This window comes from Salvelinus alpinus, chromosome 11, assembly GCF_045679555.1.
Source record: "Salvelinus alpinus chromosome 11, SLU_Salpinus.1, whole genome shotgun sequence".
Lineage (NCBI taxonomy): Eukaryota > Metazoa > Chordata > Actinopteri > Salmoniformes > Salmonidae > Salvelinus > Salvelinus alpinus.
Genome location: NC_092096.1, coordinates 68,338,218 through 68,360,942, shown reverse-complemented (window position 1 = coordinate 68,360,942; position 22,725 = coordinate 68,338,218). Strand labels below are relative to the sequence as shown.

Below are 22,725 nucleotides of genomic sequence, written 5' to 3'. Positions count from 1 at the left end.
CCTAGTTCTCCTAACCTGCCACGTTAATTATCCTAACCTGCTGCGTAAGTTCTCCTAAACTACCACGTTAATTATCCTAACCTGCTGCGTAAGTTCTCCTAACCTGCCACGTTATTATCCTAACCTTAACCTATTTCTCCTAACCTGCCACGTTAATTATCCTAACCTGCTGCGTAAGTTCTCCTAACCAGCTACAAAAAGTCACTTCCAGTAGTAGCTGTACTAGCTGTAGTCAGAACCGTGATTCAGGATTACAGGATTGAGGGCGTAATTCATTTGACACAAATACTGATGCTGCTGTTTTTATTAAGCAAAATAAAACATAAAATGTGGATGGAGTCTTTGGCCACAATTGTTTCATATAGCATAAAAAAAAACATTCTGTTAGGACAAAAAAAAGTGGCATTGTTGGTGAATGTGGTTATGACTGGCCGCTGGGCTCGTCAGACACGGGCCGGATGGCGATCAGCGCTTGGACCAGGAACTCCCTGTGGGCGGGGTTAATGGTCATGTGTCGCTGCACAGCCCAGCGGAGGATGTCCACCTTTCGCCTCAGACTCTCACACTCCCTCAGCTGGGCTAGTTGCCAGATCAGCCTCTCCCTCTCATCTCTCGCCACCTCACTTTCCTCCTCCTTTACAGGAGGGGGGCAGCGGAACAGGGGGGGCTCGGCGATGTCATGGCAACAGAGCAGGAAGAGGCAGTCCTTGGAGGCGCAGAGAGAGCGGGCGGTGCGGGGCACCTGGGGGAGAGAGAAAGAGGACAGATACAGTAGTTGAGAGTAAAGATGAGAGTACAAAGATGAAAGTACCAAATATAGGTTTTCCTCTTTGGTATTATGGCGTTCACACAGTTTGTGCATGTCTCCACCTACTGTGTAGGAGTGTATGGTCGATCACGTTACATTTTGTCATAATTATTATAATTTTTTTTTTAACTAACTCTCCACTATTCCATACATTTTTTTTTTTAAACACCCCATTCCACTTATTTGACCCTAACTGATCTTACACCAGGCTGGGAGGACGGGAGGCTGGGAGGACGGGAGGACGGGAGGCTGGGAGGACAACACACCTTGTAACTCTTCTACAGTAAAACCTCGTACACCCAAGTACTTCTCTACAGCTGGCACCACAACATATAGTTTCTGTCATTTATGTTCAATTTCTGCGGTACAGTTGATATGCTAAGAAGCCAACCTTGCTGAAGTACAAATTAGTATAACTCTGTATTGGTCTAGGCCAACTACTCACCCTTGACCCATCATCCTCTACTCTCTTCACTGCCTCAGCATATGTGACCTTCTGTTCTACTCTGACCCTGCCAACCTCAACCTGTCTCTCTCGCACCGGGCACTTCTGATCCCCAGCAACATGGGTATCCCCACAATTGACACACACTGTTTTTCCCCCCCCCGATACTACACATTCCTTTGTCCCATGCCCTCCTGCACACTTCTCACATCTTGGAATCTCCCTCCTACACACTGCTGCAAAATGACCATGAGCTTGGCATCTGAAACAACTCAATGGGTTCGGCACAAAAGCTCTCATGGGATAACTGACATATCCTAACATGACTTTGTCAAGTAAATACTCTGCTTCAAAACTCAAAAGGACAGACGGTGTCTTCTCAGTTTCACTACGCTCGCCAAACGGCGGGTGTCACAGACACAGGGAATCTTCAACTTTAGTTGCTCCACCTCAACACTTAACACCACACCAGTAATCACTCCTTTCAAAGGCGCCCTGCTCAGGTTTTGTCCCGAGGCCTGTGATGTGAAGCGCCCGCTCCCTCTGGGCCTAAGAAACACCAAGTCCACTTCGAGCTACCTTCACCGATTTAAACAGTACCCACATTCTTTTCTCCCCAGCCTGAGACTACATATGGGTCAGTCAAAATGTAGGGATCCACTTTCTCCAAAAGTTTCACCCCCACTGGGCAAGAATCATCCTTTGCATGACCATAGGGGAGAGGCTGGGACTCTGAGGTCTTCTCCACACCTGCCACCACAGGTACAGGTACAGGTACAGGTACAGGTACAGGGAACTCATCCTCGTTCTTATCAGGTTAAAGTTCTGAGACAGCAGAATACGGTTTGTACTTGGTGCCATTCTTCCTCAACACACATCTTCCCCCTGCACTGGGCTCTTCTCCTTCTTCCTCGCTGTCCATAACCACGTTTATCCGTTTACCACGCTCATGCAGAGCCTTCATCCGCTGTATTGTTCGCAGATCACACACTGATGGCTTTTCTCCAATACCCAATATCTGTTCCTGAGCACAATTTACTAGTCTGGCTATCTCTGGCCTCTACTTGCCCCCAATTTACCATGTCTGGCTATCTCTGGCCTCTCCATGCTCCCAATTTACCATGTCTGGCTATCTCTGGCCTCTCCTTGCTCCCAATTTACCATGTCTGGCTATCTCTGGCCTCTCCATGCTCCCAATTTACCATGTCTGGCTATCTCTGGCCTCTCCATGCTCCCAATTTACCATGTCTGGCTATCTCTGGCCTCTCCTTGCTCCCAATTTACCATGTCTGGTTATCTCTGGCCTCTCCTTGCTCCCAATTTACCATGTCTGGTTATCTCTGGCCTCTCCTTGCTCCCAATTTACCATGTCTGATTATCTCTGGCCTCTCCTTGCTCCCAATTTACCATGTCTGGTTATCTCTGGCCTCTCCATGCTCCCAATTTACCATGTCTGGTTATCTCTGGCCTCTCCTTGCTCCCAATTTACCATGTCTGGTTATCTCTGGCCTCTCCTTGCTCCCAATTTACCATGTCTGATTATCTCTGGCCTCTCCTTGCTCCCAATTTACCATGTCTGGTTATCTCTGGCCTCTCCATGCTCCCAATTTACCATGTCTGGCTATCTCTGGCCTCTCCTTGCTCCCAATTTACCATGTCTGGCTATCTCTGGCCTCTCCTTGCTCCCAATTTACCATGTCTGGTTATCTCTGGCCTCTCCTTGCTCCCAATTTACCATGTCTGGCTATCTCTGGCCTCTCCTTGCTCCCAATTTACCATGTCTGGCTATCTCTGGCCATTACTTGCCCCCAATTTACCATTTCTGGTTATCTCTGGCCTCTCCTTGCTCCCAATTTACCATGTCTGGCTATCTCTAGCCTCTACTTGCCCCCAATTTACCATGTCTGGTTATCTCTGGCCTCTCCTTGCTCCCAATTTACCATGTCTGGCTATCTCTGGCCTCTCCATGCTCACAATTTACTAGTCTGGCTATCTCTGGCCTCTCCATGCTCACAATTTACCATGTCTGGCTATCTCTGGCCTCTCCATGCTCACAATGTACTAGTCTGGCTATCTCTGGCCTCTCCATGCTCACAATTTACTAGTCTGGCTATCTCTGGCCTCTCCTTGCTCCCAATTTACCATGTCTGGCTAACTCTGGCCTCACCATGCTCACAATTTACTAGTCTGGCTATCTCTGGCCTCTCCATGCTCACAATTTACTAGTCTGGCTATCTCTGGCCTCTCCATGCTCACAATTTACTAGTCTGGCTATCTCTGGTCTCTCCTTGCTCCCAATTTACCATGTCTGGCTATCTCTGACCTCACCATGCTCGCAAAATGTGAGATACTCTGCATCTAAAAGCAGTGTCCGTCCCTCTCCTCCTGTCGCAGTGCCCGATGGTCAATCCCAAACATAGGTTTATAGCTAGCTAGATACAGTTGAAGTCGGAAGTTTACATACACCTTAGCAAAATACATTTAAACTCAGTTTTTCACAATTCCTGACGTTTAATCCTAGTAAAAATTCCCTGTCTTAGGTCAGTTAGGATCACCACTTTATTTTAAGAATGTGAAATGTCAGAATAATAGTAGAGAGAATGATTTATTTCAGCTTTTATTTCTTTCATCACATTCCCAGTGGGTCAGAAGTTTACATACACTCAATTAGTATTTGGTAGCATTGTTTAACTTGGTCAAACGTTTTGAGTAGCCTTCCACAAGCTTCCCACAATAAGTTGGGTGAATTTTGGCCCATTCCTCCTGACAGAGCTGGTGTAACTGAGTCAGGTTTGTAGGCCTCCTTGCTCGCACACACTTTTTCAGTTCTGCCCACACATTTTCTATGGGTTTGAGGTCAGGGCTTTGTGATGGCCACTCCAATACCTTGACTTTGTTGTCCTTAAGACATTTTGCCACAACTTTGGAAGTATGCTTGGGGTCATTGTCCATTTGGTAGACCGATTTGCGACCAAGCTTTAACTTCCTGGCTGATGTCTTGAGATGTTGCTTCAATATATCCACATACTGTTCCTTCCTCATGATGCCATCTATTTTGTGAAGTGCACCAGTCCCTCCTGCAGCAAAGCTCCCCCACAACATGATGCTGCTACCCCCGTGCTTCACGGTTGGGATGGTGTTCTTCGGCTTGCAACAGGTACAAAAGTATAGATACTTTTGTACCGGTTTCCTCCAGCATCTTCACAAGGTCCTTTGCTGTTGTTCTGGGATTGATTTGCACTTTTTGCACCAAAGTACATTCATCTCCAGGAGACAGAACGCGTCTCCTTCCTGAGCGGTATGATGGCTGCATGGTCCCATGGTGTTTATACTTGCGTACTATTGTTTGTACAGATGAACGTGGTACCTTCAAGCGTTTGGAAATTGCTCTCAAGGATGAACCAGACTTGTGGAGGTCTACAATTTTTCTGAGATCTTGGCTGATTCTTTTGATTTTCCCATGATATCAAGCAAAGAGGCACTGAGTTTGAAGGTAGGCCTTGAAATACATCCACAGGTACACCTCCAATTGACTCAAATGATGTCAATTAACCTATCAGAAGCTTCTAAAGCTATGACATAATTTTCTGGAATTTTCCAAGCTGTTTAAAGGCACAGTCAACTTAGTGTATGTAAACTTTTGACCCACTGGAATTGTGATACAGTGAATTATAAGTAAAATAATCTGTATGTAAACAATTGTTGGAAAAATTACTTGCGTCATCCACAAAGTAGATGTCCTAACCGACTTGCCAAAACTATAGTTTGTTAACAAGACGTGTGTAGTGTTTGAAAAACAAGTTTTAATGACTCCAACCTAAGTGTATGTAAACTTCCGACTTCAACTGTAATTATCCAATCAAACAGCTAGTTAATTAACCAATGCAACAGCTAGATAATTAACCAATCCAACAGCTAGATAATTAACCAATCCGACAGCTAGATAATTAACCAATCCAACAGCTAGACAATTAACCAATCCGACAGCTAGATAATTAACCAATCCAATAGCTAGATAATTAACCAATCCGACAGCTAGATAATTAACCAATCCAACAGCTAGATAATTAACCAATCCAACAGCTAGATAATTAACCAATCAAACAGCTAGATAATTAACCAATCCAACAGCTAGATAATTAACCAATCCAACAGCTAGATAATTAACCAATCCAACAGCTAGATAATTAACCAATCCAACAGCTAGATAATTAACCAATCCAACAGCTAGATAATTAACCAATCCAACAGCTAGATAATTAACCAATCCAACAGCTAGATAATTAACCAATCCAACAGCTAGATAATTAACCAATGCAACAGCTAGATAATTAACCAATCCAACAGCTAGATAATTAACCAATGCAACAGCTAGATAATTAACCAATCCAACAGCTAGATAATTAACCAATCAAACAGCTAGATAATTAACCAAATCAACAGCTAGATAATTAACCAAATCAACAGCTAGATAATTAACCAATCCGACAGCTAGATAATTAACCAATCCGACAGCTAGATAATTAACCAATCCGACAGCTAGATAATTAACCAATCCGACAGCTAGATAATTAACCAATCCGACAGCTAGATAATTAACCAATCCGACAGCTAGATAATTAACCAATCCGACAGCTAGATAATTAACCAATCCGACAGCTAGATAATTAACCAATCCGACAGCTAGATAATTAACCAATCCAACAGCTAGATAATTAACCAATCCGACAGCTAGATAATTAACCAATCCGACAGCTAGATAATTAACCAATCCAACAGCTAGATAATTAACCAATCCGACAGCTAGATAATTAACCAATCCGACAGCTAGATAATTAACCAATCCGACAGCTAGATAATTAACCAATCCGACAGCTAGATAATTAACCAATCCGACAGCTAGATAATTAACCAATCCGACAGCTAGATAATTAACCAATCCGACAGCTAGATAATTAACCAATCCGACAGCTAGATAATTAACCAATCCGACAGCTAGATAATTAACCAATCCGACAGCTAGATAATTAACCAATCCGACAGCTAGATAATTAACCAATCCGACAGCTAGATAATTAACCAATCCGACAGCTAGATAATTAACCAATCCGACAGCTAGATAATTAACCAATCCGACAGCTAGATAATTAACCAATCCGACAGCTAGATAATTAACCAATCCAACAGCTAGATAATTAACCAATCCGACAGCTAGATAATTAACCAATCCAACAGCTAGATAATTAACCAATCCAACAGCTAGATAATTAACCAATCCAACAGCTAGATAATTAACCAAATCAACAGCTAGATAATTAACCAATCCGACAGCTAGATAATTAACCAATCCAACAGCTAGATAATTAACCAATCCGACAGCTAGATAATTAACCAATCCGACAGCTAGATAATTAACCAATCAAATGTCCAGAGTGAGATTACAAAGAGTGCAGCCTTACCTTGATGTTCAGCTTGATGAACACAGCGCTTCCCTTGGAGCAGCCGGGCAGTCGTCGGCCTCCTCCACAGCCACAGCCCTGTACTTCCTTCACTCCAGACTCCCCTTGCAGCAGGGCGAGCGAGTGGTTCAGTCCACACCACACCTCCACTGGGGTCATGGACAGCACCACCTACAACAGGGGAGAGGGGGAATTGTTATCTGATGGATTTTGATATTATGGTGTTGGAAATGTAGTTTCAACTGGAAACTGAACAGTAAGGTGTATAAGAGAGGAAGCGCAGACACACAGACACAGACACACACCTCGGTGGGTTCGCCGCGGTCGATCTTATCTCCTGTGCCAAGCTGTCCGTAACGGTTGCTGCCCTGCATGAAGACGCGGCCACAATCATCCAGCAGGCACAAGTGGCTCAGTCCCAGAGAGCACTTCACCACCTAGCAGAGGTCAAAGGTAACTCCATTGTAGGTTTGAATCCTGCATGCATGGACCATATATACCAATAGACCATATATACTAATATACTATATATACAGTGGGGAGAACAAGTATTTGATACACTGCCGATTTTGCAGATTTTCCTACTTACAAAGCATGTAGAGGTCTGTAATTTTTATCATAGGTACACTTCAACTGTGAGAGACGGAATCTAAAACAAAAATCCCGAAAATCACATTGTATGATTTTTAAGTAATTAATTAGCATTTTATTGCATGACATAAGTATTTGATACATCAGAAAAGCAGAACTTAATATTTGGTACAGAATCCTTTGTTTGCAATTACAGAGATCATACGTTTCCTGTAGTTCTTGACCAGGTTTGCACACACTGCAGCAGGGATTTTGGCCCACTCCTCCATACAGACCTTCTCCAGATCCTTCAGGTTTCGGGGCTGTCGCTGGGCAATACGGACTTTCAGCTCCCTCCAAAGATTTTCTATTGGGTTCAGGTCTGGAGACTGGCTAGGCCACTCCAGGACCTTGAGATACTTCTTACGGAGCCACTCCTTAGTTGCCCTGGCTGTGTGTTTCGGGTCGTTGTCATGCTGGAAGACCCAGCCACGACCCATCATCAATGCTCTTACTGAGGGAAGGAGGTTGTTGGCTAAGATCTCGCAATACATGGCCCCATCCATCCTCCCCTCAATACGGTGCAGTCGTCCTGTCCCCTTTGCAGAAAAGCATCCCCAAAGAATGATGTTTCCACCTCCATGCTTCACGGTTGGGATGGTGTTCTTGGGGTTGTACTCATCCTTCTTCTTCCTCCAAACACGGCGAGTGGAGTTTAGACCAAAAAGCTCTATTTTTGAATCATCAGACCACATGACCTTCTCCCATTCCTCCTCTGGATCATCCAGATGGTCATTGGCAAACTTCAGATGGGCCTGGACATGCGCCTGCTTGAGCAGGGGGACCTTGTGTGCGCTGCAGGATTTTAATCCATGACGGCGTAGTGTGTTACTAATGGTTTTCTTTGAGACTGTGGTCCCAGCTCTCTTCAGGTCATTGACCAGGTCCTGCCGTGTAGTTCTGGGCTGATCCCTCACCTTCCTCATGATCATTGATGCCCCACGAGGTGAGATCTTGCATGGAGCCCCAGACTGAGGGTGATTGACCATCATCTTGAACTTCTTCTATTTTCTTCTATTTTCTAATAATTGCGCCAACAGTTGTTGCCTTCTCACCAAGCTGCTTGCCTATTGTCCTGTAGCCCATCCCAGCCTTGTGCAGGTCTACAATTTTATCCCTGATGTCCTTACACAGCTCTCTGGTCTTGGCCATTGTGGAGAGGTTGGAGTCTGTTTGATTGAGTGTGTGGACAGGTGTCTTTTATACAGGTAACGAGTTCAAACAGGTGCAGTTAATACAGGTAATGAGTGGAGAACAGGAGGGCTTCTTAAAGAAAAACTAACAGGTCTGTGAGAGCCGGAATTCTTACTGGTTGGTAGGTGATCAAATACTTATGTCATGCAATAAAATGCAAATGAATTACTTAAAAATCATACAATGTGATTTTCTGGATTTTTGTTTTAGATTCCGTCTCTCACAGTTGAAGTGTACCTATGATAAAAATTACAGACCTCTACATGCTTTGTAAGTAGGAAAACCTGCAAAATCGGCAGTGTATCAAATACTTGTTCTCCCCACTGTACTAATATACTAAATATACTAATAGACCATATATACTATTAGACCATATATACTATATATACTAATAGACTATATATACTAATAGACTATATATACTAATAGACCATATATACTAATAGACCATATATACTAATATACTATATATACTAATATACTATATATACTAATAGACCATATATACTAATAGACCATATATACTATATATACTAATATACCATATATACTAATAGACTATATATACTAATATACTATATATACTAATATACTATATATACTAATATACTAATATACTAATAGACCATATATACTAATAGACCATATATACTAATATACTATATATACTAATATACCATATATACTAATATACCATATATACTATATATACTAATAGACCATATATAGTAATAGACCATATATACTAATATACTATATATACTATAAATACTAATAGACCATATATACTAATAGACCATATATACTAATATACTATATATACTACACAAAGGTTCTATCTAGAACCTAAAAAGGTTATTTTGCTGTCCCCATAGGATAACAAAAGGGTTCTACATGGAACCCAAAAGACTTCTACATGGAACCCAAAAGGGTTCTACATGGAACCCAAAAGACTTCTACATGGAACCCAAAAGGGTTCTACATGGAACCCAAAAGGGTTCTACATGGAACCCAAAAGACTTCTACATGGAACCCAAAAGGGTTCTACCTGGAATATCCTATGGCGACAGCTGAAGAACCCCTTTAGAACCATTTTCTCTAAGAGTGTACCTGTGGACAAAAGTGTGTTTGGTGGAAATGTGTCTCAGTACCTTGTAGGGCAGGGAGAGCGGCAGAGGGGTGTGGATGTCATGGGGGTCGTAACCCTGCTGGGTCCCAATGAACTGACGATACACACCAACGGAGTGCACCTCCAAATAGACTGAACCCTCACCTGAGAGAGAGAGAGAGGGTTATGACACATTTTTATACTAGCATGGATGGAAAACCGCAATGTAAGAAGCATTGGTGACTGCAGAAACTGTCATATACTGAACTCAACCTTCTTTTCAATGGAGTTTTCACCCAAAACAAAGCTAACTGTGCTGTGATATTTACCTGTGAGGTAGAGGACGCTGCTGTAGCTGGAATGGACCTGAGCGATGGGCAGGTGAGGCAGAGAGATGCTGATCTCCTTCAGAGCCAGCTGCACGGTGTAGGAACGAGGCGTGTTCAACTGGGTCTCATTCACAGACAGAGAATAGACCTTCCCAGTATCTGAGGGTGGAAAAGGAGAGATACAATTCAGAGAAATACGTGTTGTTTATTTACTGGCTTCATTTATGTGTCAGGTACCTTGTAAAACTATTTACAGTGCATACGGAAAGTATTCAGACCCCTTGACTTTTTCTACATTTTGTTACGTTACAGCGTTGTTCTAAAATTGATTACATAGGGGGGACTGGGAGACTAGTCTGGTTTAAAGAGGGGGGACTGGGAGACTAGTCAGGTGTAAATGGGGGGGACTGGGAGACTAGTCTGGTTTAAAGAGGGGGGACTGGGAGACTAGTCTGGTTTAAAGAGGGGGGACTGGGAGACTAGTCTGGTTTAAAGATGGGGGACTGGGAGACTAGTCTGGTTTAAAGAGGGGGGACTGGGAGACTAGTCAGGTGTAAATGGGGGGGACTGGGAGACTAGTCTGGTTTAAAGAGGGGGGACTGGGAGACTAGTCTGGTTTAAAGATGGGGGACTGGGAGACTAGTCTGGTTTAAAGAGGGGGGACTGGGAGACTAGTCAGGTGTAAATGGGGGGGACTGGGAGACTAGTCTGGTTTAAAGAGGGGGGACTGGGAGACTAGTCAGGTTTAAAGAGGGGGGACTGGGAGACTAGTCAGGTGTAAATGGGGGGGACTGGGAGACTAGTCTGGTTTAAAGAGGGGGGACTGGGAGACTAGTCTGGTTTAAAGAGGGGGGACTGGGAGACTAGTCAGGTGTAAATGGGGGGACTGGGAGACTAGTCTGGTTTAAAGAGGGGGGACTGGGAGACTAGTCAGGTGTAAATGGGGGGGACTGGGAGACTAGTCTGGTTTAAAGAGGGGGGACTGGGAGACTAGTCTGGTGTAAAATGGGGGGGACTGGGAGACTAGTCAGGTTTAAAGATGGGGGACTGGGAGACTAGTCAGGTTTAAAGAGGGGGGACTGGGAGACTAGTCTGGTGTAAAATGGGGGGGACTGGGAGACTAGTCAGGTTTAAAGAGGGGGGACTGGGAGACTAGTCAGGTTTAAAGAGGGTGGACTGGGAGACTAGTCAGATTTAAAGAGGGGGGGCTGGGAGACTATTCAGGTTTAAAGAGGGGGGACTGGGAGACTAGTCAGGTTTAAAGAGGGGGGACTGGGAGACTATTCAGGTTTAAATAGGGGGGACTGGGAGACTAGTCAGGTTTAAATAGGGGGGGCTGGGAGACTAGTCTGGATTAAATAGGGGGGACTGGGAGACTAGTCAGGTTTAAATAGGGGGGACTGGGAGACTAGTCAGGTGTAAATGGGGGGGACTGGGAGACTAGTCAGGTTTAAATAGGGGGGGCTGGGAGACTAGTCAGGTTAAAATAGGGGGGACTGGGAGACTAGTCAGGTTTAAATAGGGGGGGGGGGACTGGGAGACTAGTCAGGTTTAAATAGGGGGGACTGGGAGACTAGTCAGATTTAAATAGGGGGGACTGGGAGACTAGTCTGGATTAAATAGGAGGGAATGGGAGACTAGTCTGGATTAAATAGGAGGGAATGGGAGACTAGTCTGGATTAAATAGGGGGGACTGGGAGACTAGTCAGGATCAAGGGAAAGATGAACGGAGCAAAGTAAAGAGAGATCCTGGATGAAAAGCTGCTCCAGAGCGCTCAGGACCTCAGACTGGGGCGAAGGTTCACCTTCCAACAGGACAACGACCCTAAACACACAGCCAAGACAACGCAGGAGTGGCTTCGGGACAAGTCTCTGAATGTCCTTGAGTGGCCCAGCCAGAGCCCGGACTTGAACCCGATTGAACATCTGGAGAGACCTGAAAATAGCTGTGCAGCAACGATCCCCATCCAACCTGACAGAGCTTGAGAGGATCTGCAGAGGAGAATGGGAGAAACTCCCCAAATACAGGTGTGCCAAGCTTGTAGCGTCATACTCAAGAAGACTCAAGGTTGTAATCGCTGCCAAAGGCGCTTCAACAAAGTACTGAGTAAAGGGTCTGAATACTTATGGAAATGTGATATTTCAGCTTTTTATTTTTATACATTTGCAAAAACAAAATGTGTAGATTGATGAGGGGGGAAAAACGATTTAATCAATTTTAGAATAAGGCTGTAAAGTAACAAAATGTGGAAAAAGTCAAGGGGTCTGAATACTTTTCGAATGCACTATATATTTAAATCAAATGTAATTCATGATGTGGCATTCAGTTGTAAAACTCCCCCAAATCCATTTGAATTGAAAATCAACCAATCAGACCATCTGATGTTCAGAGACACTGACCAGTGAGCAGCAGCAGGACCCTGTTGACCTCGGAGCCGGTGATGCGGAGCTGTATGAAGGTCAGGGAGGGGTGAAAGGTCATCCGGAACACCCTCTGGCTGGTGTCCTGCTGGTACACTTCCACACAGTCACACCGCGGAGGGGTGAGACCCCCTCCGGCCGAGCTGGGGGCGCCGGGCCAGCTAGGGGGCACGGCTTCTGCACCACTGTTAGTACGGCTCACCAGGACGTATATGTACTGACGGAAGGAGTTGTCGCTACGAGGATCCACGGCAAACTATGAGTGGAGGAGCGAGAGGAACAGAGAGAGAGAGAGAGAGTGCGTGTGTGTGTGTGTGTGTGTGTGTGTGTGTGTGGGGGGGGGGGTTATAAAGTGTTCAAGCTAAAGTTTAACTTCCTGTTGGGTGTCTCACCCAATGTGCTACCCTCCACCTTCTTTCCTCTTACTCTCTTAAATGCTAGTCCTACTATTTCAATACTAGCAATACTGGCTAGCTAAATAGCTTGAGAATTTGTCATGGCTTGTGAGAATACCTCCCTCTAACCTTTACCCCCCCCCCCCCCCGACTCACATCTTTGGCATTCTGACACAGCACAGCGTGGCGTGCAGCCCTCCTCCAAGTCATGTGACCGCGGAGCGATGATGTCGCGGCGTTGCGCAGCAGGAAGACGGTGCCCTGGTAGTCAAACAGCAGGAGGTGGTCGCGGGTTGGCAGGGACCTTCTGTAGCCCAGTGCCAGGGGAGGAACAACGGCCAGGGACACAGAGGGACCCCCGGACCTGCACCACCTGGGAGTCCGGGACCACCCACTGCCCAAACGCTGCATCTGGAGGCCCTGGGAGTCTGTGGGGAGTAGAGAGAGGGTTATGGAATGTCTTGAGTGGGACTGATTCAATAGATCATTGTTATATTTTGTTGATTTGATCTCATGTCTCATTTTCTGTTTTCTCAGGAGACAGTGTTTTCATATGTGATGGTATCATTCGCAGCGGTCAAAGGATGATGAATACTGAACAAAAATATAAACCCAACATGCAAAGTGTTGGTCCCATGTTTCCTGAGCTGAAATAAAATATCCTAGAAATTTTCCATACGCACAAAAATGTATTTCGTTGAAATTTTGTGCACAAATTTGTTTACATCCCTGTTAATGAGCATTTCTCCTTTGTCAAGATAATCCATCCACCTGATAGGTGAAGAAGCTGATTAAACGGCATGATCATTACACAGGTGCACCTTGTGCTGGGAACAATAAACGGGCACTCTAAAAAGGGGCAGTTTTGTCACACAACACAATACCACAGATGTCTCAAGTTGAGGGAACGTGCAATTGACATGCTCACGACAGGAATGTCCACCAGAGCTGTTGCCAGATAATTGAATGTTAATTTCTCTACCATAAGCCTCCTCCAACATTCTTTTAGAGAATTTGGCAGTACTTCCAACCAGCCTCACAACCGCAGACCACATGTATGGTGTTGTGTAAGCGAGCTGTTTGCTGATTGTCAACGTTGTGAACAGAGTGCCCCATGGTGGCGGTGGGGTTATGGTATGGGCAGGGATAAGCTATGAACAATGAACACAATTGCATTTTATCTATGGTAATTTGAATGCACAGAGATACTGTGACGAGATCCTGAGGCCCGTTGTCGTGCCATTCATCCACCGCCATCACCTCATGTTTCAGCATGATAATGCACAGCCCCATGTCGCTAGGATCTGTACACAATTCCTGGAAGCTGAACATGTCCCAGTTCTTCCATGGCCTGCATACTCACCAGACATGTCACCCACTGAGTATGTTTGGGATGCTCTGGATCGACATGTACGACAGCGCGCTCCAGTTCCCACCAATATCCAACAACTTCGCACAGCCGTTGAAGAGGAGTGGGACAACATTCCACAGGCCGTAATCAACAGCCTGATCAACTCTATGTGAAGGAGATGTGTCGCACTGCATGAGGGAAACGATGGTCACACCAGATACTGACTGGTTTTCTGATCCACACCCCTACCTTTTTTATTAAGGTATCTATGACCAACAGATGCATATCTGTATTCCCAGTCATGTGAAATCCATGGATTAGGGCCTAATTAATTTATTTCAATTGACTGATTTCCTTATATGAACTGTAACTCAGTACAATCTTTGAAATTGTTGCATGTTGTGTTTATATGTTATTTCAGTATATATTTAAACAGAGCAACATCCGTTTGATTAACGCTACAGACTCAGTCCCTCCATCTATTCTTACATTTCAAGATGGCTGTCCTTCGCCAGTCGTTGGGCGGGGCAGCGGAAGGCTGCTGCGTCCCGGTTGCCTGGCGATGGCAGAGCCGTCTCCAGAGGGAGGAGCTTAGGCTCAGCTGGTGGTAGGTGCTGCAAGTGGCTCCAAAGGCGATGACGTCCCTGACTGACACTCTGGACAGAATCTCTTCCAGCTTGAGTGTGATTGGTTGGAGATTGAGATCAGTTTATGAGCAGACATACAGCAGAGACCATCATGGCACAATGTTCAAACCCATGTTCTAACAGTGGTTACTTTGATTGACAGTTTGTAACAAATGAAACAATGAGAAAGTCACACTTCCTGTATGTGATCAAATGTGTGCATTAGGTCTAGTTTTGCACTTGACCATTTTAAATGATACTCTACCACACAGTGTGATGTGGTTATCTCACCAGCTCAGGTGGCAAACAGCGAATAGTGATGCAGTGTTCTACAGCATCCTCAGTTGGTGGGTTGGTCCTTCTCTTCTTTGGCTTCAAACATAGAAGCACACATTTTCACTTTTTGTTTGGGACAATATTCTATCTCTGAGCTTCACTTTCAGAAATACTGTACTTATCTCAACGTACCTTTGGTGGCGCCTCAGCTCTGTCGTATCCACACGCAAAGTTGGAACGGAGCTTTCCTGCCACTTTATTTGGCCTCTCGTCCATTTCTTATTAAAAATGTTTGGATTTTATCTTTGAAAATATTAAGCGGTTCCTCCTTCGCATGTGTGCAAATATTTGAAGTACATTTTTCAGAATGTCTGTTCTTTTGAGCCAGTGTTCTAGAAGTCGTCATGGTGAACTTTGTTTTGGAATCATCAGCTATTGTTGCGTGATTGTAGAACTTTGGTGATGACCCATTGTGAGGTACTTTGGTTTCCTTCCGAACCAGTGGATCCTAAACTTTGACTTATTGTGTACCCCTAATAAGCCATATTATCTCACTACATGTCCCTTTGGCAACACATTTGCAAGCAGACCCCTTCCTGATAATCCCCAACATGGTATTCATCCATTATACATACACTAGGTTGATAGAAATGGAAATCGATTGATTGATAGTTTTAAAAAAATAAAAAATTGAACTAAACTCGGCAAAAAAAGAAATGTCCTCTCACTGTCAACTGCGTTTATTTTCAGCAAACTTAACGTGTAAATATTTGTATGAACATAACAAGATTCAACAACTGAGACATAAACTGAAAAGGTTCCACAGACATGTGACTAACAGAAATGGAATAATGTGTCCCTGAACAAAGGGGGGGTCAAAATCAAAAGTAACAGTCAGTATTTGGTGTGGCCACCAGCTGCATTAAGTACTGCAGTGCATCTCCTCCTCATGGACTGCACCAGATTTGCCAGTTCTTGCTGTGAGATGTTACCCCACTCTTCCACCAAGGCGGACATTTCTGCGGGGAATGTCCAAGCCACACCCTCCTATCCAACAGGTCCCAGACGTGCTCAATAGGATTGAGATCCGGGCTCTTCGCTGGCCATGGCAGAACACTGACATTCCTGTCTTGCAGGAAATCACACACAGAACAAGCAGTATGGCTGGTGGCATTGTCATGCTGGAGGGTCATGTCAGGATGAGCCTGCAGGAAGGGAACCACATGAGGGAAGAGGATGTCTTCCCTGTAACGCACAGCGTTGAGATTGCCTGCAATGACAACAAGCTCAGTCCGATGATGCTGTGACACACCGCTCCAGACCATGACAGACCCTCCACCTCCAAATCAATCCCGCTCCAGAGTACAGGCCTCGGTGTAACGCTCATTCCTTCGGCAATAAACGCGAATCCGACCATCACCCCTGGTGAGACAAAACCGCGAGTCGTCAGTGAAGAGCACTTTTTGCCAGTCCTGTCTGGTCCAGCGACAGTGGGTTTGTGCCCATGTTCTAAGTGTTCATAACTGTGACCTTAATTGCCTACCGTCTGTAAGCTGTTAGTGTCTTAACGACCGATCCACAGGTGCATGTTCATTCATTGTTTATGGTTCATTGAACAAGCATGGGAAACAGTGTTTAAACCCTTTACAATGAAGATCTGTGAAGTTATTTGGATTTTTACAAATTATCTTTGAAAGACAGGGTCCTGAAAAAGGGACGTATCTTTTTTTGTGGAGTTTAGATACAGCAGAGGTGCAAAGCTTACAACTAATTTTTAAAAAATGGTGAAACGTATGATCTAGTATGTGTCTCATTGTGTGTTAACTTGAAAGATCCTATCCAAGACAAATCGGCTCATTTTTACATGAAGGTCACAGTGTTTGGAAACTGTTCATATTGGAGGTGTGAGAACCAGGTTTCTGGTTCACTGCTGTGTTAATGTGCAACAGGCTCCAGACAGTGTGTGTGTGTGTGTGTGTGTGTGTGTGTGTGTGTGTGTGTGTGTGTGTGTGTGTGTGTGTGTGTGTGTGTGTGTGTGTGTGTGTGTGTGTGTGTGTGTGTGTGTGTGTGTGTGTGTGTGTGTGTGTGTGTGTGTGTGGTGTAAAAAAATATGTGAAAGTACTACTTAAGTTACATTTTGAATGCTTAGCAGGACAGGAAAATGGTCCAATTCACACACTTATCAAGAGAACATCCCTGGTCATCCCTACTGCCTCTGATCTGGTGGACTCACTAAACAGAGAACATCCTTGGTCATCCCTACTGCCTCTGATCTGGCGGACTCACTAAACAGAGAACATCCCTGGTCATCCCTACTGCCTCTGATCTGGTGGACTCACTAAACACAAATGCTTCGTATGCAAATTATGTCTGCATGTTGGAGTGTGCCCCTGGCTATCCGTAAATAAAATATATAAATATAATTTGGTGCCGTCTGGTTTTTTAATATAAAGAATTTAAAATGATTTATACTTTTGATACTAAAGTATATTTTAGCAATTACATTTACTTTTGATACTTAAGTATATTTAAAACCAAATACTTTTAGACTTTTACTCAAGTAGTATTTTAGTGGTTGACTTTCACTTTTACTTGAGTCATTTTCTATGAAGCTATCTTTACTTTTACTCAAGTATGACAATTGGATACTTTGTGTATGTGTGTGTGTGCCATTCACTGTCTCGCACAACACGACACCCACAGCTGGTGGTGGGCTGGTCACTTCCAATCGCATACCTATCATTCTCAGGCATTCACTTTAGAGGGCATTCACTCTCTCTCTCTCTGCCCCTGTGTCTCTCTCTATCCCGGTGTCTCTCTGCCCCTGTGTCTCTCTCTCTCTCCACCTCATTCACTCTCTCTATCCCGGTGTCTCTCTGCCCCTGTGTCTCTCTCTCTCTCCACCTCATTCACTCTCTCTATCCCGGTATCTCTCTGCCCCTGTGTCTCTCTCTCTCTCCACCTCATTCACTCTCTCTATCCCAGTCTCTCTCTCTCATTCACTCTCTCTATCCCGGTGTCCCTCTCTCTCTCTCTCTCTCGCTCCACCTCATTCACTATCTCTATCCCTGTGTCTCTCTCTCTCTCTCTCTCCACCTCATTCACTCTCTCTATCCCTGTCTCTCCCTCTCTCTCTCTCGCTCCACCTCATTCACTATCTCTATCCCTGTGTCTCTCTCTCTCTCTCTCCACCTCATTCACTCTCTCTATCCCTGTCTCTCCTACTCCACCTCATTCACTCTATCCCTGTGTCTCTCTCTCTCTCTCTCTCTCTCCCTCATTCACTCTCTCTCTCTTCCTTATTCTCTCTCTCGCTCTCCCTCATTCATTCACTCTCTCTCACTCCCTCATTCAGTCTCTCTCTCTCTCAATTCAATTTAAGGGATTTATTGGCATGGGAAACATGTTTACATTGCCAAAGCAAGTGAAGTAGATAATAAACAAAAGTGGAAAAAATTATACAAATTAACAGTAAACATTACATTCATATAAGTAAAAAAAAAGAAAAAAGAAGACATTTGAAATGTCATATTATGTCTATATACAGTGTGGTAATGAAATGGAAAATAAATAAACAAATATAGGTCGTATTTACAATGGTGTTTGTTATTCACTGGTTGCCCTTGTCTTGTGGCGAAAGGTCACACATCTTGCTGCTGTGATGGCACACAGTAGATATGGGAGTTTATCAAAATTGGATTTGTTTTTCGAATTCTTTGTGGGTCTGTGTAATCTGAGGGAAATATATGTCTCTAATAAGGTCATACATTTGGCAGAAGGTTAGGAAGTGCAGCTCAGTTTCCACCTCAGTTTGTGGGCAGTGTGCACATAGCCTGTCTTCTCTGGAGAAGCCTGTCTTCTCGTCGCCAAACCCACTGGCTCCAGGTTATCTATAAGTCTTTGCTAGGTAAAGCCCCGTCTTATCTCAGCTCACTGGTCACCATAGCAGCACCCACTCGTAGCACGCGCTCCAGCGGGTATATCTCACTGGTCACCCCCAAAGCCAATTCCTACTTTGGTCGCCTTTCCTTCCAGTTCTATGCTGCCAATGACTGGAACAAACTACAAAAATCACTGAAGATGGAGAATCATGTCTCCCTCACTAGCTTTAAGCACCAGCTGTCAGAGCAGCTCACAGATCACTGCACCTGTACATAGCCCATCTGTAAACAGCCCATCTATCTACCTCATCCCCATACTGTATTTATTTTATTTATCTTGCTCCTTTGCACCCCAGTATCTCTACTTGCACATTCATCTTCTGCACATCTACCATTCCAGTGTTTAATTGCTATATTGTAATTACTTCGCCACCATGGCCTATTTATTGCCTTACCTCACTTATCTTACCTCATTTGCCCTCATTTGTTTTCTTTGTTCTACTGTATTATTGACTGTATGTTTTGTTTATTCCATGTGTAACTCTGTGTTGTTGTATGTGTCGAACTGCTTTGCTTTATCTTGGCCAGGTCGCAGTTGCAAATGAGAACTTGTTCTCAACTAGCCTACCTGGTTAAATAAAGGTGAAATAAAATTAAAAATTAAAAAAGAGTCAGGTCTGCTAACGGTGGCCTTTCTCAATAGCAAAGCTATGCTCACTGAGTCTGTACATAGTCAAAGATTTCCATCATTTTGGGTCAGTCACAGTGGTCAGGTATTCTACCACTGTGTACTCTTTGTTTAGGGCCAAATAGCATTCTAGTTTGCACAGTTTTTTTGTAAATTCTTCTCAATGTGTCAACTAATTATCTTTTTGTTTTCTCATGATTTGGTTGGGTCTAATTGTGTTGCTGTCCTGGGGCGTTGTGCGGTCTGTTTGTGAACTGAGCCACAGGACCAGCTTGCTTAGGGAACTCTTCTCTCTGTGTCTCTCTCTCTCTCCCTCCCTCTGTCCCTGTGTCTCTCTCTAGTACTCTGTCCCTGTGTCACTCTGTCCTCCTCTCTCCCTCTCTCTTCTGCTCTCCCTCTCTCCTCCTGCACTCCTTTCTCTCCCCTTGTCTCTCCTCCTACACTCCTCTTTCTCTCCCCTTGTCCCTCTCTCCTCCTGGACTCCTCTCTCTCCCCTTGTCTCTCCTCCTACACTCCTCTCTCTCCCCTTGTCCCTCCTCCTGTACTCCTCTCTCCCCTTGTCCCTCCTCCTGCACTCCTCTCTCTCCCCTTGTACCTCCTCCTGCACTCCTCTCTCTCCCCTTGTCTCTCCTCCTACACTCCTCTCTCTCCCCTTGTCCCTTGTCCCTCCTCCTGTACTCCTCTCTCCCCTTGTCCCTCCTCCTACACTCCTCTCTCCCCTTGTCCCTCCTCCTGTACTCCTCTCTCCCCTTGTCCCTCCCCCTACACTCCTCTCTCTGTCTTACTGTCTCTCTCTATCTTACTGTCTTACTGTCTCTCTCTGTCTTACTGTCGCTCTCTGTCTTACTGTCGCTCTCTGTCTTACTGTCTTCTCTGTCTTACTGTCGCTCTCTGTCTTACTGTCGCTCTCTGTCTTACTGTCTTACTGTCTCTCTCTGTCTTACTGTCGCTCTCTGTCTTACTGTCTCTCTCTGTCTTACTGTCTCTCTATGTCTTACTGTCTCTCTCTGTCTTACTGTCTCGCTCTGTCTTACTGTCTCTCTCTCTGTCTTACTGTCTTTCTCTGTCTTACTGTCTCTCTCTGTCTTACTGTCTTCTATGTCTTACTGTCTCTCTATGTCTTACTGTCTCTCTCTGTCTTACTGTCTCTCTCTGTCTTACTGTCTCTCTCTGTCTTACTGTCTCTCTCTGTCTTACTGTCTCTCTCTGTCTTATTGTCTCTCTCTGTCTTACTGTCTCTCTCTGTCTTACTGTCTCGCTCTGTCTTACTGTCTCTCTCTGTCTTACTGTCTCTCTCTGTCTTACTGTCTCTCTCTATCTTACTGTCTTACTGTCTCTCTCTGTCTTACTGTCGCTCTCTGTCTTACTGTCGCTCTCTGTCTTACTGTCTTCTCTGTCTTACTGTCGCTCTCTGTCTTACTGTCTCTCTCTGTCTTACTGTCTCTCTCTGTCTTACTGTCTCTCTCTGTCTTACTGTCTCTCTCTGTCTTAATGTCTCTCTATGTCTTACTGTCTCTCTCTGTCTTATTGTCTCTCTCTGTCTTACTGTCTCTCTCTGTCTTACTGTCTCGCTCTGTCTTATTGTCTCTCTCTGTCTTACTGTCTCTCTCTGTCTTACTGTCTCGCTCTGTCTTACTGTCTCTCTCTGTCTTACTGTCTTTCTCTGTCTTACTGTCTCTCTCTGTCTTACTGTCTTCTATGTCTTACTGTCTCTCTATGTCTTACTGTCTCTATCTGTCTTACTGTCTCTCTCTGTCTTACTGTCTCTCTCTGTCTTACTGTCTCTCTCTGTCTTAATGTCTCTCTCTGTCTTACTGTCTCTCTCTGTCCATTAATCTGTTAATCTCTCCCATAGGGCGTTTTACAATTGGCCCAGCATCGTCCGGGTTAGGGGGGAGAGTTAGGCCGGGGTAGGCCATTATCGTAAAATAAAAATGTGTTCTTAACTGACTTGACTAGTTAAATAAAAGTTAAATTAAAAAATATTTAAAAAATTCTGTCATTCACCTCTTCTCTCTTTCTCCTCCTACCATTCCAATGATTAAATGCTATGACCGTTGGCCTTCATTCATGCCCCAACCCCACCTCAATTTTAGAGGGCTGAAATTCAACACATTGTTGGCCTTGTGAAAGTTGGCATGAGCTGCCATGTAAAGTTACCATGAGCTGCCATGTAAAGTTACCATGAGCTGCCATGTAAAAGTTGCCATGTAAAGTTAACCTGAGTTGCCATGTAAAGTTATAATGAGCTGCCATGTAAAGTTGCCACGTCATACAATAAGAAATATTGAAGGCATGCAACATAAATGCACGCACGCACGCACGCACGCACGCACGCACACACACACACACACACACACACACACACACACACACACACACACACACACACACACACACACACACACACACACACACACACACACACACACACACACACACACACACACACACACACACACACACACACACACACACACACACACACACACACACACACACACCCTGAGCTGGGCTCAGACACTCACACGGAACAGACAATTGGTCCAAAACAAAGGAGATGGTGCCACAAAGCTCAGTCAGAGCCACTAATGAGCATGATGAATGTACATCATCCTCATTGACCCACATGCTTTAGGAGTGATGTCATGGCCTCCGAGACAGTGACCAATCAAAGTCAGAATGGTGGTGACTGACAAAGCTCTGTCACTATCTGGAATGTAAGAGTTTGAAGTTGGCCTTGTTTTGCCCTGAGCCAATGACCTGAAATTTACTGGATCTGTGACGTCTCCTTTTCCTGTCCTCTTTTGCTCTTCTCTCTCTGTCTCTCTCTTTTCCTGTCCTCTTTTGCTCTTCTCTCTCTCTGTGTCTCTTTCTCTCTCTCTCTCTCTCTCTGTCTCTCTCTTTTCCTGTCCTCTTTTGCTCTTCTCTCTCTCTCTCTCTCGGTCTCTCTCTTTTCCTGTCCTCTTTTGCTCTTCTCTCTCTCTCTCTTTTCCTGTCCTCTTTTGCTCTTCTCTCTCTCTCTCTCTCTCTTTCTCTCTCTCTCTCTTTTCCTGTCCTCTTTTGCTCTTTCTCTCTCTCTCTCTCTCTGTCTCTCTTTTCCTGTCCTCTGTT

At 44.6% G+C, this 22,725-nt stretch overlaps 1 protein-coding gene across 1 annotated transcript; it reads right to left on the bottom strand.

Annotated features, from left to right (window-relative positions):
- Positions 1-286: 286 nt before the first annotated feature.
- LOC139533366 (F-box only protein 24-like) lies at positions 287-15,318 on the bottom strand. The gene is made up of 10 exons (XM_071331411.1): positions 15,235-15,318; positions 15,058-15,138; positions 14,630-14,816; positions 12,946-13,217; positions 12,374-12,650; positions 9,974-10,132; positions 9,688-9,809; positions 7,018-7,149; positions 6,713-6,883; positions 287-742 (listed from the first exon to the last, which is right to left on the bottom strand). The coding sequence occupies exons 1-10, from the start codon at positions 15,316-15,318 to the stop codon at positions 422-424; spliced, it is 1,806 nt and encodes a 601-aa protein (XP_071187512.1). The 3' UTR covers positions 287-421.
- Between the last annotated feature and the right edge of the window lie 7,407 nt (positions 15,319-22,725).

Bases quoted from the DNA above. Each gene is read 5' to 3' on its own strand.
- LOC139533366 (XM_071331411.1), bottom strand. From the start codon at position 15,318: ATGGACGAGAGGCCAAATAAAGTGGCAGGAAAGCTCCGTTCCAACTTT. The intron at 13,218-14,629 runs GTAAGAATAGAT...TACTCCCCACAG, and splicing joins AAGGACAGCCATCTTGAAAT to ACTCCCAGGGCCTCCAGATG. The intron at 6,884-7,017 runs GTGTGTGTCTGT...CCCCTGTTGTAG, and splicing joins ACCGCGGCGAACCCACCGAG to GTGGTGCTGTCCATGACCCC.